General features: G+C 36.2%; 1 protein-coding gene across 2 annotated transcripts in view; it reads left to right on the top strand.

The window, feature by feature from the left end:
- The window catches only part of CSMD3 (CUB and Sushi multiple domains 3), a 1250820-nt gene that overhangs the window by 958121 nt on the left and 279407 nt on the right, over positions 1 to 13292 (top strand). For both annotated transcript variants that reach the window (XM_056128239.1, XM_056128292.1), the window contains one exon: positions 10322 to 10438. In XM_056128239.1, coding sequence (XP_055984214.1) covers positions 10322 to 10438 — 117 coding nt within the window. The remainder of the gene's footprint in view (positions 1 to 10321; positions 10439 to 13292) is intronic.

A 13292-nucleotide genomic window follows, 5' to 3' on the forward strand; every position in this document is an offset into this window, starting at 1 on the left:
CACAATGAGATACCATCTCACACCTCAGAGACTAGCCCACATTCAAAAGAACAAAAGCAACCGATGCTGGCGTGGATGTGGCGAGAAAGGGACACTCCTTCACTGTTGGTGGGAATGTCCACTGGTTCAGCCCTTCTGGAAAACAGTATGGACGATTCTCAAAAAATTAGAAATTGAGCTCCCATTTGACCCAGCAATACCACTCCTGGGAATATATCCCAGAGAGGCAAAAATGTATAGTCGAAGTGACATCTGCACTTGTTTGTTCATTGCAGCACTCTTTACAATAGCCAGAAACTGGAAGAAACCTGAGTGCCCAAGAACAGATGACTGGTTAAAGAAACTTTGGTACATCTACACAATGGAGTACTATGTAGCTCTTAGAAAAGATGAAGTCATGAAATTTACATACAAGTGGTACAATATGCAAAGTATCATGCTAAGCGAAATGAGTCAGAAAGAGAGGGATAGACATAGAAAGATTGCATTCATCTGGGGGATATAAAGTAACAAAGTAAGAGATTAATACCCAAGAATAGCTGAGATCAGCACCAGGAGGATTACTCCATAACTTAGAGACCAGCCGGGTATCCTAGAGGAAAGGGCAGTTCAGATAGAGAAGGGAGCACCAAATAAAGGATGTTTGGAGGATCCTCCCAGGAGGGGAGATGCATGTGGAAAGTAGACTATGGACTGAACATGTTTGCCACTCAATGCCTCTTTTGCAGACCACAACACCCAAATGGAGAGAGAGAACACAGGGGATTGCCCTGCCACAGAGACGGGGGGATGGGGGGATGGGGGTGGGAGGGATATTATCCATGGTGGTGGAAAATGGGCACTGGTGGAGGGATGGGTATCTGATCATTGTATAATTGAAACCAAAGCACAAAAAATTGTAAAGCTACAACTTTAAAAAAAAATAAAATACAATAAAAAAAAAATACCCATGACAAAAAAAAAAAAAGAAGCAAACAGCACCCGGCCCAGACAAGGTCAGACCTGAACACCTGAAGAACCTGCCGTCAGTCCTCATCAATACACTGGCTCGGCTCTTCACTCGCTACCTGTCTGAATGCAAGGTTCCGTCCCAATGGAAAACCAGCAGGACCGTACTACTGTTCAAGAAGGGAGACATCCATGACATTGGCAACTATCGCCCGATCTGCCTATTGTCTGTCATCTACAAGCTGTTCACTCGAGTCATCCTGAATAGGATTGGCAGAACACTAGATGAAGGACAACCATGCGAGCAAGCAGGGTTCCGCAAAGGATTCAGCACCATCGACCATATCCACACGATAACCAAGCTCATTGAGGTTTCTCGGGAGTTCAAGATGCCGCTCTGCTTAACGTTCATTGATTTAAAGAAGGCCTTTGATTCTGTTGAGACAGAAGCGGTCATTGAAGCCCTAGCCAATCAGGGCATTCAAGCCCAATACATCAGGATCCTCCGTGAGCTGTATTGCGGATTCACTACCAGGATCTCACCATTCTACAAAGAAGTGATCGTTGATGTCAAGAGAGGGGTGCGGCAGGGTGATACCATTTCACCGAAACTCTTCAGTGCCACCCTCGAGAACATCATGCGACGACTGGAATGGGAAGGAATGGGAGTGAAGATAGATGGTCGGCAACTACACCACCTCCGCTTTGCTGATGACATTGTTTTAATAACACCAAACATCAGCCAAGCGGCACAAATGCTGGCCGACTTTGACCGTGAGTGTGGAAAGGTAGGACTACAGCTGAATTTTACGAAGACAATGTTTATGAGAAACAGCCTTGTTCCTGACGCCCCATTCGCTCTCAATGGAACGACCATCTCCGATTGCAACAGCTATGTGTACCTAGGTCGAGAGGTCAACATGAGAAATGACCTGGAACCCGAGCTGCGCAGGAGGAAGAGAGCGGCTTGGAACGCCTTCAAGAACGTCGAAGATATAGCTAAGAGGACGAAGAACCTCCGGCTCCGGGCACATCTCTTTGATTCCACTGTTCTTCCTGCATTAACATATGCCTCAGAGACCTGGGCCCTACGCAAACAAGATGAGAACGCCATTCAGGTCTCCCAAAGAAGAATAGAAAGAGCTATGCTTGGAATATCACGTTTCACTCAAATGAGAGAACGAATCCGGAGTTCTGACATCCATCGACGATCAAGGATCAGGGATGCTGTCTCATATGCCAAGGTGTCGAAAATCAGATGGGCTGGTCACGTAATGAGATTTAAAGACGACCGTTGGACTAGAGCTGTTACTGATTGGATTCCACGGGATGTCAAGAGACCGCGTGGCCGCCCACCTACCAGATGGTCAGACTTCTTTGTCAAGATCATGAACGATCGGTTTGAGGCCCTCCATGTTCCCGGAGCGAAGAGATGCCATTGGGCTACACTAGCACGCGACAGGGACAAATGGAGACGTTACTGGCGCCCGCTCGAGCAAATCGACGACTAACTGGAAGTTAAGTGATTAAGTGAAGGATAATGCAATACAGCAATTCTGGAGACTTCTGTTTTGAGAAAGTCCTGGTTATTTCTAGTGCTACATTACTTTGTTGTCTATATTTGACATTACATTAAATGCTATTATACTGTTAGGAAAATATCTACTAAGATCTAGTAAAAACTAAAGATTATTTTCATTCTCATACAATTTCATTGAAAGGAAAAAAAGTATTATAATAGAATAATAAGAAACTGTAAGGCCAAAGCAGTAATAATTAAAACAGCATGGTACTGGAACAAAGGCAGAGCTGTAGACCAATGGAACAGGGTTGAATATACTGACATCTCCCCCCAAGAATATGATCATCTAATCTTCGATAAGGGGGCAAGAAAAGTGAAGTGGAGCAAGGACAGCCTCTTTAACAAATTGTGCTGGCAAAACTGGACGGCTACATGCGAAAAAGTGGGCTCAGATCTCTGCCTAATGCCATGTACAAAAGTAAGATCAAAATGGATTAAAGACCTCAACATCACACCGGAATCCATAAGGGACACTGAAGACAAAGTTGGCAAAAACCCTCCATGATATTGAAGCTAATGTTATCTTCAGAAATGTCACACCACTGGCCAAGCAAGTGAAAACAGAGATAGACAAATGGGATTATCTTAAACTAAGAAGCTTCTGCACCTCAAAAGAAAGAGTGACCAAAATATAAAGACAGTCTACAGAATGGGAAAGGATATTTGCCAAATACACATCCAACAAGGAGTTTATATCAAGGATATACAAGGTACTGGTTGAACTCCACAAGACGAAACCATCCAACCCCATCAAAAAATGAGGCGATTAAATAACAGAAACTTTCGCAAAGAAGAAATCCGAATGGCTAAAAGGCACATGAGAAAATGCTCTACATCATTAATCATCAGGGAGATGCAGATCAAAACAACAATGAGATATCATTTCACACCACAGAGACTGTCCCACATCCAAAAGAACAAAAGCAACCGGTGTTGGTGCAGATGTGGCGAGAAAGGGACCCTCCTTCACTGCTAGTGGAAATGTTGACTGGTTCAGCCCTTTTGGAAAACAGTATGGATGATTCCCAAAAAATTAGAAATTGAGCTCCCATTTGACCCAGTGACAGGAAATGAATAATTTCAGAAAATTAATGAGGTGGCAGATAGTGAGCTCATATTCTGGTCACTTATTCATTAAAAAGTTTTTAAGCCACCAATTATAGTATTGAAATCAATTATTTTTATAAAACAAGTGTGGAAGCATAATAAAATTAATCAACAACTAAGAAAGACTTTATTTTGATCTCATAGGTGAATAGATGAAATGATTGAAAACTCATATAGTATGGTTTTTATTTTTTCACTCAAATATAAGAAAATTTATCAAAAAGTTGTTGTACAGGATAATCAAGATAAAAATAGCTAAACTCCTGAGAGTAATGGTTTATCGTCTAAGGTAGTATTTAAAACCATTCTAATAGCTTTTTGGGGAGACTTGTGATTGAAGGTATAAACAATGAACTATTTATGTTTATAGGAGGAATGAATTGGGCCATGATCTGAATAGCTAAACAGGCATTTTTACTAAGATCAGGGTTTTGAACAAAGTAAATAAAAGAAACGATAGTATTTTATTTTAAATTTAATATTTGGAATAATAGCCTTCTGTATTACAAATTCATATCATAGAGTTTAAGGTTTATGAAGGGTTTTCTGTTAAAAAAATAAAGACTCCATGGGAGATATAGTTTTCAGCACATTTTATACCAAGATTTATAATCTGTGACATTCAATCAAGCTACAGCAAGACATAAGTAATTCATTAGAAGTAGACCAGAACTTTTGTAAAATACAGCAGTTCTTTCAAACTCAAGGAGTCATAGGACACATCTAAGAAATTATTGATTTAATATGCCATCTTGTTCTTTTGTGACCTGCCTGTATTCATCAATTTAAAAAGTACCTTAGAGACTTTATAATACACACAACATAGCCTTCAGCTATTTGCAATTTAAATGACATTTTTCTTGAGTAATATGTAATTTATTATAAATACACTTTATAATAAAAATTATTATATAGATTTGTGATTTTTTTCTTAGAAATCAAGCTAGCTACTTTTTTAAAGAGTAGTGAGTTGGGATACTTTTGTTTTACCCAGTACAAAACGTGTTTTGTTCTCTTTCTTCTCCAGTTCTCCTCCTCCATCCTTTCTCTCACACACAATCAAGTCATATGAATGAAATTCTTTTAGTTCAGTAACTAGCTTAATTAAAATTCAGTTGTAGTCTCATTCTCAGATTTTCTTGTTCCATAGTTTAGAGGAAAAACATATATAGTTTAGTTATAGCATGATGTATTTTATGCATGCAAGCCAAACCAAATTCAACAAAGATGAAAAAAGACATAACAAGTAAATATTATTAATTAAAACACATGATTTTCTTCACTTAACTAGAGTATGCTCTGCATTGATAAAATGCAAGGACAGCTTTGACACTGTGAAAATGGTAGACACAATAATAGACACAATTTTACTTATTTTTCTACAACTTAACATTCATGTAACTTCTATTACAAAAATTTTATCACTGGATATGTTTCTAACTTTTAAAACTATATATATGTATATATATGTATATATATGTGTATATATGTGTATATATATATATATATATATATATACATACACACACAGTAGTGCCTCTGAATTTAAAACAGCAGTGATTCCTGGTATCAAATACAGCAAAGATTTTTATTAATCACTGAAAAAATATATGTGTTCATATAAATTTATTAAAAATAGGAATGCCTTGGTTTTATCTTGAATTTAAATGTTTTTCTGGAATAAGCAAAAAACGAATAAAAATGTTTGTATAATATGTTGACTGCAAATCACAGTTTCATAGTATACTGTTTTGCAAACCCAGATCAGTGACAAAATTATTCTAAGAAGTAGATAGAAGCATAGAACTTACTTATTTGGAAAATCACTAGCAATTGTAAAAACTTGTGAAGATGAATGAAACTGTGAACCACTGGTGAGTCCACCAGGAAACTATATGTATTATGGTAGGTACAGTGATAGAGAGAGGAGAAGAAGCTTGATATAACTAAATGAAAGTACAGGCAACAAACGTGATGGGCTGACCACTAGAAGTCAGATAGTGTTAAGAACAGGGCATTTAAAATAGGCTGTGTTTGATGTGTAAAGGTTTAAATACTTAAGATTGGTAAATACTCATAAAAAAGTTCTTTAGTGCTACAAAGCCAAAATTAATTTCAGTTAAAACTATGAACTATAAATTCAGTCAAATATCTATATCACTGTCATCCCATTGTTCAATGATTTGCTCAAGCAGGCACCAGTAACGTCTCCATTCGTCCCAGCCCTGAAATTTTAGCAGCCTCTCCTTACTCGTCCTTCCGAATGGTGTCATATTGGAGGCTCTTTCAGGGTCAGGGGCATGAAACCCGTTATTGTTACTGTTTTTGGCATATCAAATAACCACAGGTAGCTTGTCAGGCTCTACTGTGCAGGCCAGCAAAATAATGACATATTAAAATATCAGTCAGGCGCATGCAAAGTTTTTTTTCAGGTATGTAAGTCCCATTAAATGTTTAGTTGAAATAGATTCCCCATGACCACCTTAAAGAAGCTAACATGCTAATTCCAGCACTGAAATTTGTATTGAATCACATTCAAAGGTGAGCTACTGTTTGTACATACGGATGTGCGTGTGTAAAGTCCCCTTCCTTCCTTCCTTTCTTCTTTCCTTCCTTCCTTCCTTCCTTCCTTCCTTCCTTCCTTCCTTCCTTCCTTCCTTCCTTCCTTCCTTCCTTCCTTCCTTCCTTCCCTTCCTCACTTTCTCCCTCCCTCCTTTTTTTCCTTCCCTCTCTCCCTCTCTCCCTTCCTTTGCTTCTTGTTTTTGGTGTCCACACCCAGAAATGCCTAGGACTTACTTCTGACTGTGTGCTCAGGGATTACTCTGGCAGAATTCAGGGAACCATATGGATTAACCAGAAATCTAACAGACTGGTCACTTGCAAGACAAATACCATGCTCACTGTACTATTGCTCTGGCCCCATCCCTCTTTCTTTTATTCATGTGTTTCCTGAACATTCTAAATCATAGATCTATTTCCATTAATAGCATGTTCTATAAAGAATATATGTCCAGATTTATGTGTTAATGATGAATATCATGTGAATTACAATCAAGAAGTGAGTTCTTATTCTAATTAATTAAGATGGATGTCTCAAAACATAAAAATAAAGAGAGCTGACCAAAAGCCCACAGTTGTAGCAGAAAATCATTTCATCTAAAAATAATTTAATGCAATTAGTTTTTCTACTGATTGTTGACAGAAGTAGATAGGAAAATTATGTTATTTTTTGTGTATGCTATAAGATGAAATTAAAACAGGAAGAAAAATTTGCAAAATTTATAGGAACAGATTCTAGGAGAGTCGGTATATGTTAGTCTGGCATAGTCATTCAGATTTTTATAACATAAAGATTGTAGTAAAGCTCTATCTCAAAGTATAGTTAATTTTCCTTTATAGTCTTTACATAGTACATAAATGTTGTATTGTCGGTCACTACAACACTCAGAATTAAACTTTATGTTGGGCCATGCAGTAAACACAGGCAATAAAAAATTGTAAAGTTATTGCTGCCAACACAAATTACAAAAATCTAAGAGAAAATTGGTTTTATTAAGGACACAAAATTATACTTCAACTTTATATATATTAATCAAAGGTTAAAAAAACTTTTTTCACATTTATAAGTGATACTTTCCATCAAACGTGCCCTAAATATCCATTATGCAAAACAAAATATACAAAACAAATTGAGGTTGTCAGATGCTTATTAATTTGGAATGCCAGAATGTTCATGAATAAATCACAGTACTGAAGTTGAGTTAGAAGCTCATATTGTTGCGCATGCTTTACCAGTATAAAAATATCAGCATTTTGGTGACATAGACTTAAAGTATTGTTGTTTGGATGCACCTTAATATCATAAAGTTAACATAAAACTCACCTCATTCTAGAAAGATTATCTCATCAGTAGCATTATCAGTTGAATAGTTGTCAGTTCTGAAATAAGAATACACCTAACTACTCTAATCTCAAACAATGATCAGTGATGAGAGCTATGCATCTTTGGTGAATATCATCACTGTCAATTTATTGTTGTTGTTGAGAGTTCTAATTTTAGCATTTTAATTATAATCATTTATTACCATTTTAAGAACATTAAAAAAGCAGAGCATTTGTTAGCCACTCTACTCAATATGATGTACTTTTTTGATGTGAGAGAGCATGTGCACATTAAATATACTCTTTAACTTAGAAAAAAATGACCAGAAATCCATAAAATTTGACTTTTTCAAACTTTCAGGAGAGACTTTCTCTCCCTCCATCTCTCCTTCCTTCTTCCTCCCTCTGTATCACTCTTTCTTTTTTCTTTCTTCCTTTCTTCCTTTTTTCCTTTCTCGCTTTCCTTTCCTTTCTCCCTTCCTCCCTTTCTTTCTTTCTTTCTTTCTTTCTTTCTTTCTTTCTTTCTTTCTTTCTTTATCTTTCTTTCTCCCTTCCTTCCTTCCTTCCTTCCTTCCTTCCTTCCTTCCTTCCTTCCTTCCTTTCTCTCTTTCTTCCTCACCTTCACATCTCTTGTCTTTGTTTTTTTTTTCTTTGTGATGGTGCTAGTTACATGGAAATTTTGTGCTCTATCTTCTTTCACAAATCATTTTCTACTTATTGATACACCTAACCCCAACTAATACCTGAGTCAAGATTTATTTTATTAGAAAATCAGACATAAAATCTAATACATTCCCAATGTGAATTATATGCTTTCATATTTCTAATTGCTTTACTGAAGTCTAGAGCTAATCACTTTTATTTCTGAACGTATCTTTCACAAATGCCTAGGTTAGTTCCGATTATTCTTTTTGCAATGACTCCTTTCTCTTTGAAAGCAACACTAAAAAAATGCTTTCATAATGAGCCACGTGGTATTTGGGTGTTGCTGGCCACATAGGCCTCATTCCCATATTACTTTTTAGTTTTATAACTTTAAAAAAGGTATAATATAGTCCACTGAGCACAGAGCCAAGAGTTAGCTTGAGTGCTCCCAAAGTAAATCTTCTGCTTCCCCCCCAAAAAAGAAAAAAATAACTATAAACATCTCAGTTTAATAGTGGGAATATTTGGCTTTTTAGCTGATAATTTCCAGAAAAATAACCCACTTGAAATTACGCTGTTTGCTATTTGAGAATTCTCACTAACTTCAGTCAACCAAGACTGAAGGAAGCCTAAGGAACTCACAGCAAAAAGTCAGAGCAAACTATCAATTTCGATATTGCTGGGAATGAGGAGCAGAGACTTCTGGCTTGCTACCTAACTCTGGGTATGGAATTGCCCACTGCCATTTGCTTAAGAAATTTGTCTTTATTCATGTAAAAAAAAAACATAAAACAGCCCAATAAGAATGCTCTGTTGCCCAAGGTATTCCTATAGAAGGTAAAGTTGAAGTTCCTGTTCATCGAATCACCAATTAAGAATTTGTTGCACCTCAAACTGTAAAAGTGCTCGGATCCACTAAGTGTGCTTAATAGAAATGTTTCCTTAAGGAAATCATGAAGTAAAAGTAGAATATATTCTACTTCTATGATACTTCAGAAATCCCACTATGCCAAACCCCTTTACATTTGCTACCACTTTACAATACTTGATCTTTCTAAAAAATCATTTTCATAGAAATTCTCTCATCCCATGGCTTCCAAGAGACTTATTCTTAGATAACACATATTGGACACTAAATCTTGGCTTTTCTCAGTCCCTCTCATTGACCAACTGGTATAATTAAGCTTACTTTTTGGGTTTTTTATTCACTTTATGAATATCAACTATTCACGGTCACAGTCACGGTCTTCCCGTTGTTCATCGATTTGCTCGAGCAGGCCCAATAACGTCTCCATCGTGATACTTGTTACTGTGTTTGGCATATCGAATACATCATGGGCAGCTTGCCAGGCTCTACCGTGCGGGCAAGATACTCTAGGTAGCTTGCCAGGCTCTCTGAGAGGGGCGGAGGAATCGAACTCAGGTCAGCCATATTGGGCTGCGTGCAAGGCAAACGCCCTACCGCTGTGCTATCGCTCCAGCCCATCAACTATTATCTTTGTAAATTCAAAATCTAAATTTACATCAGTAGCTAAATATCTGTGTTCCAGGCTAGAACATTATCTGGTGAAGACTACCTCATGAATAGTAGGCCTACCATCTAAAAATTTACCATAAAAATTAATTTTATCCTTATCTATTAAAAACTTAGTATTTTTGAAATGTAGGATGCATAAAACAGCCCAACTCTATCAGTTTTTCCTTTGGTTTAAATTTAACTCACATGAAAAATGGTTTGTATTATGAGACAATATTTACTTAAATGAATAGGTGAATGTATATTTAGAGACACCCAGATAGAAATGTTTCATTTGATAGAAGATTTAAGTTATTTTGATAGATATAAAAAGAACTGAGAGTGAGTAAAACAGTTTTTCACGTAACTGTATAATTCCACAGTATCATAAATGATGCTATTATTGTTTCTGTAGATAGTCACATATAGCACTATTATAATACTTTGCTTTTGAGAAGACTTGATATAAATATTTTAGAAGTTTATATGGCACAATATTGTTATTTAAATACTTGATAGTAGGTGATATCCTTAACAGAAATGCACCGTATACCTTAGGATATAGTAATCATATTAATAACCAAAAATAGAAAAGAAATTGAAGTATTCCCTAAGATGATTTCATTGTTTTCATATTCTAGCACCCTGTGGAAGTCGATCAACAGGTTCAGAAGGAACGGTTCTATCACCAACCTATCCAAAAAACTATAGTGTGGGCCATAATTGTGTTTATTCAATAGCAGTTCCCAAGGAGTTTGGTAAGTAATATTTATTTCATCACATCTCATTTGGATCCAGACATGCTATTGAGAAGCTTTAGAGTTTTTTTCATTTGTTAAATGAAAATATATACTATTCATAAACTCCTTTATTCTGCAAATCTTTTAAGATGGTAGCTTTGTAATAATAAAAATTTGAGGTCGTTTTACTCGATCTGAATTTACAGTCAAGTACACAGGTGAACAACAATATAAAAAAAATGAAAACAGGATTGTTTTTAATTTTTTAAAATAAGTACAGCCAGCAACCTTGCAAGTGCCTTTCTATAAGAATGATCTAAAATGCAAAATCACCCAAGCAGAAAACAATGTATGCTCTGAAAAAATATGCATTAAGTGAAATATCAAACTTTTAAAAATGATTAAAAGGATATACCAAAGTCATTTTCGGTGAATACTTTATTCACACATTTTCAGGAAGGATGGATTTGTTTTGAAGAACTAGTTTTGGTGATAGAGGTGATGATGAATAGAGGGGAGGGGCTATATGAGCTCCTCTTGCCAGCCAAAAACTGACACTAGCACTGACAAGGCAAAGTGCTCTTGGCTGCCTTCACATCTTTCTGTTCTCAAGTTGAAGTCACTAGTTTCTAACCCTTTGGGAACTGAGACCAGCTAATCTAACTCTGGGGAAGTGCTGTTTATGAGTGGGAATGTTCCAAGGATATGGATTAGTCAGAATATGGCACAGAGACTGCAGGCAAGTTTAGAACTACAAAATTTAGATTTACAGAACTGTGCTGATTGTGAAGAATTTTCTGTAGCTCTAATGATTGTATAGGTCTGGAAGAAAGATAAAGCACTTGAGCCAAAGGAGTAGAATTTTATCAAATGAAGATTTTGAATCAGGTCTTGACACAATATTTCTGCTGCTATATAAAATAAGCTGATGCTTTCAGTCCAATTTCTTCTAACCAGATACTGCCTAGATATCCTCCTTGTCTTCTACTGAAACAAATCCAAGGTCCTTAACTATCTTGAGAGAACTTTGCCATCAGACATGAAATACTAAACCTTGCATTTTAACCTAGCAATAGAACCACGATGCCAGCATTAACAAGGTGCTATCTCCATACTTTGTTAAGACAGTTTTTCTTTATGCACTGTTTGATTGAAACAAGGATGAATCCTTTGTGAAGAGAACTGCAGTTTAGAAGGAAAAACATAATCGACATAATTGTTTTCTTTCTTCCCATTTGTGCCAAAGAGAGTGCTTGCTTCCCTTGCCAGAAGGTTTTATAGCCCTTAACTGCTAAAATTATTACATATTTGCTGACAGAATCCTAGTACTGATAGTTCAGATGACTGTATGACTACATAAATCCTTTCTAGATGTCAATAATTTGTTCTATTATACTCAGCTCTTCGGACTCCATTTGGCTCAAAGAATAAAAAACAAGAAAAATTAGTCACTTTTTGTGACACATAGTCAGACTGACACCTGGAAATGTTTTAGAATAACTTATTTAATGTTCTAAAAGAGAAGCACAGGTGATCGTAAACAAACAAAAAAAGTATGTTATATTATTAAAAAAGTAAAATTTTTATTTTACTATATTTTAGGTAATATGGTCACAGAGTTATAATGATGAATTTGTGTTGCTAAACCCCTTGTGTTTTCATTTTTTACTTTTACTGCACTTTAGGTAACATGGTCATTGTAGTGATAATGATGATTTTGTGTTCTACAATCCCTTGACGAGTGTCCTGAAGACACTTCTCGTCTGCCTCTTCCTTTCCATTCTCTCCCTACCACTTTTCATTTGGGCTCTCAAGAGGCAGGGATTTGACCTCCATCAATATTGACAATATTGCTGTGTTCTTGTTTTCTTCCTCTATTTACCTTAGATTAGTAAGATCAGCTGGTGTTTGTTCATCTCCCTCTACCTATTTCAGTTAATAAGATGTCTTCCAGTTTTATCCATTGTGCAACAAATTGCAGTATTTCAACTTTTCTTGCAGCTGCATAATATTCCACTGTGTATATCTATATGTATCACACTTTTTTTTGTTTGCTTTTTGAGTCACACCCAGAGATACACAGAGGTTAATCCTGGCTCTGTACTCAGGAATTATTCCTGGCGGTGCTCAGAGGATTGTATGGGATGCTGGGAATTGAACCTGGGTTGGCCGTGTGCAAGGCAAAAGCCCTATCCGCTGTGCTATCGCTCCAGTTCCCTATCATACTGTTTTCTATCCACTCGTTCCTCATTGGTCATTTGCATTATTTCCATATCCTGGCTATTAACCACTGACATGAAAGTCTTTAGTAGGTTGATGAAAGTTAATTTTTTAAAATTTTCTTAATAAAAAAATGAATCCAAGTTTTAAAACAAGGCCTTTAAGATTTTTGTTTGTGTATAAATTCAACTATTCTTTGAGTTTTAGCAAGGAAACTGATTTTCTAATATAATGTTGTATCATTCTTTATTTCAAGCTGCAGATAAATCCAAACAATAAATGCTAGTTTAAGCCTGTCATATTGTATCTGGCTATGAGCAAATTATGTAACCTCTTTGCTGTATTTTTATATGTATAAAATTATTATGTCTACTGAGTAATTAGGCATAGTGAGAGTGTACATATAAAGTATTAACATCTCAGCTATTCAGAATATGACTACAGGCAGAGGTGGTATAGCTCAGTGGTAGAGCATTTGACTGCAGAATCTGACTACAACTAAATTTGCTCATCTTTATTAGATTGGTTACTTCATTTACACTTCTTATCTTTGCGATATAGATGTGAAAATATGTACCTGAAAAGATTATTTTCTAATAAATTATTCTATGCATTTCAGTGATTGGTATAATAACAGATTTCCTGAGGTTTT

This window comes from Sorex fumeus, unplaced genomic scaffold, assembly GCF_029834395.1.
Source record: "Sorex fumeus unplaced genomic scaffold, SorFum_2.1 ptg000002l, whole genome shotgun sequence".
NCBI lineage: Eukaryota > Metazoa > Chordata > Mammalia > Eulipotyphla > Soricidae > Sorex > Sorex fumeus.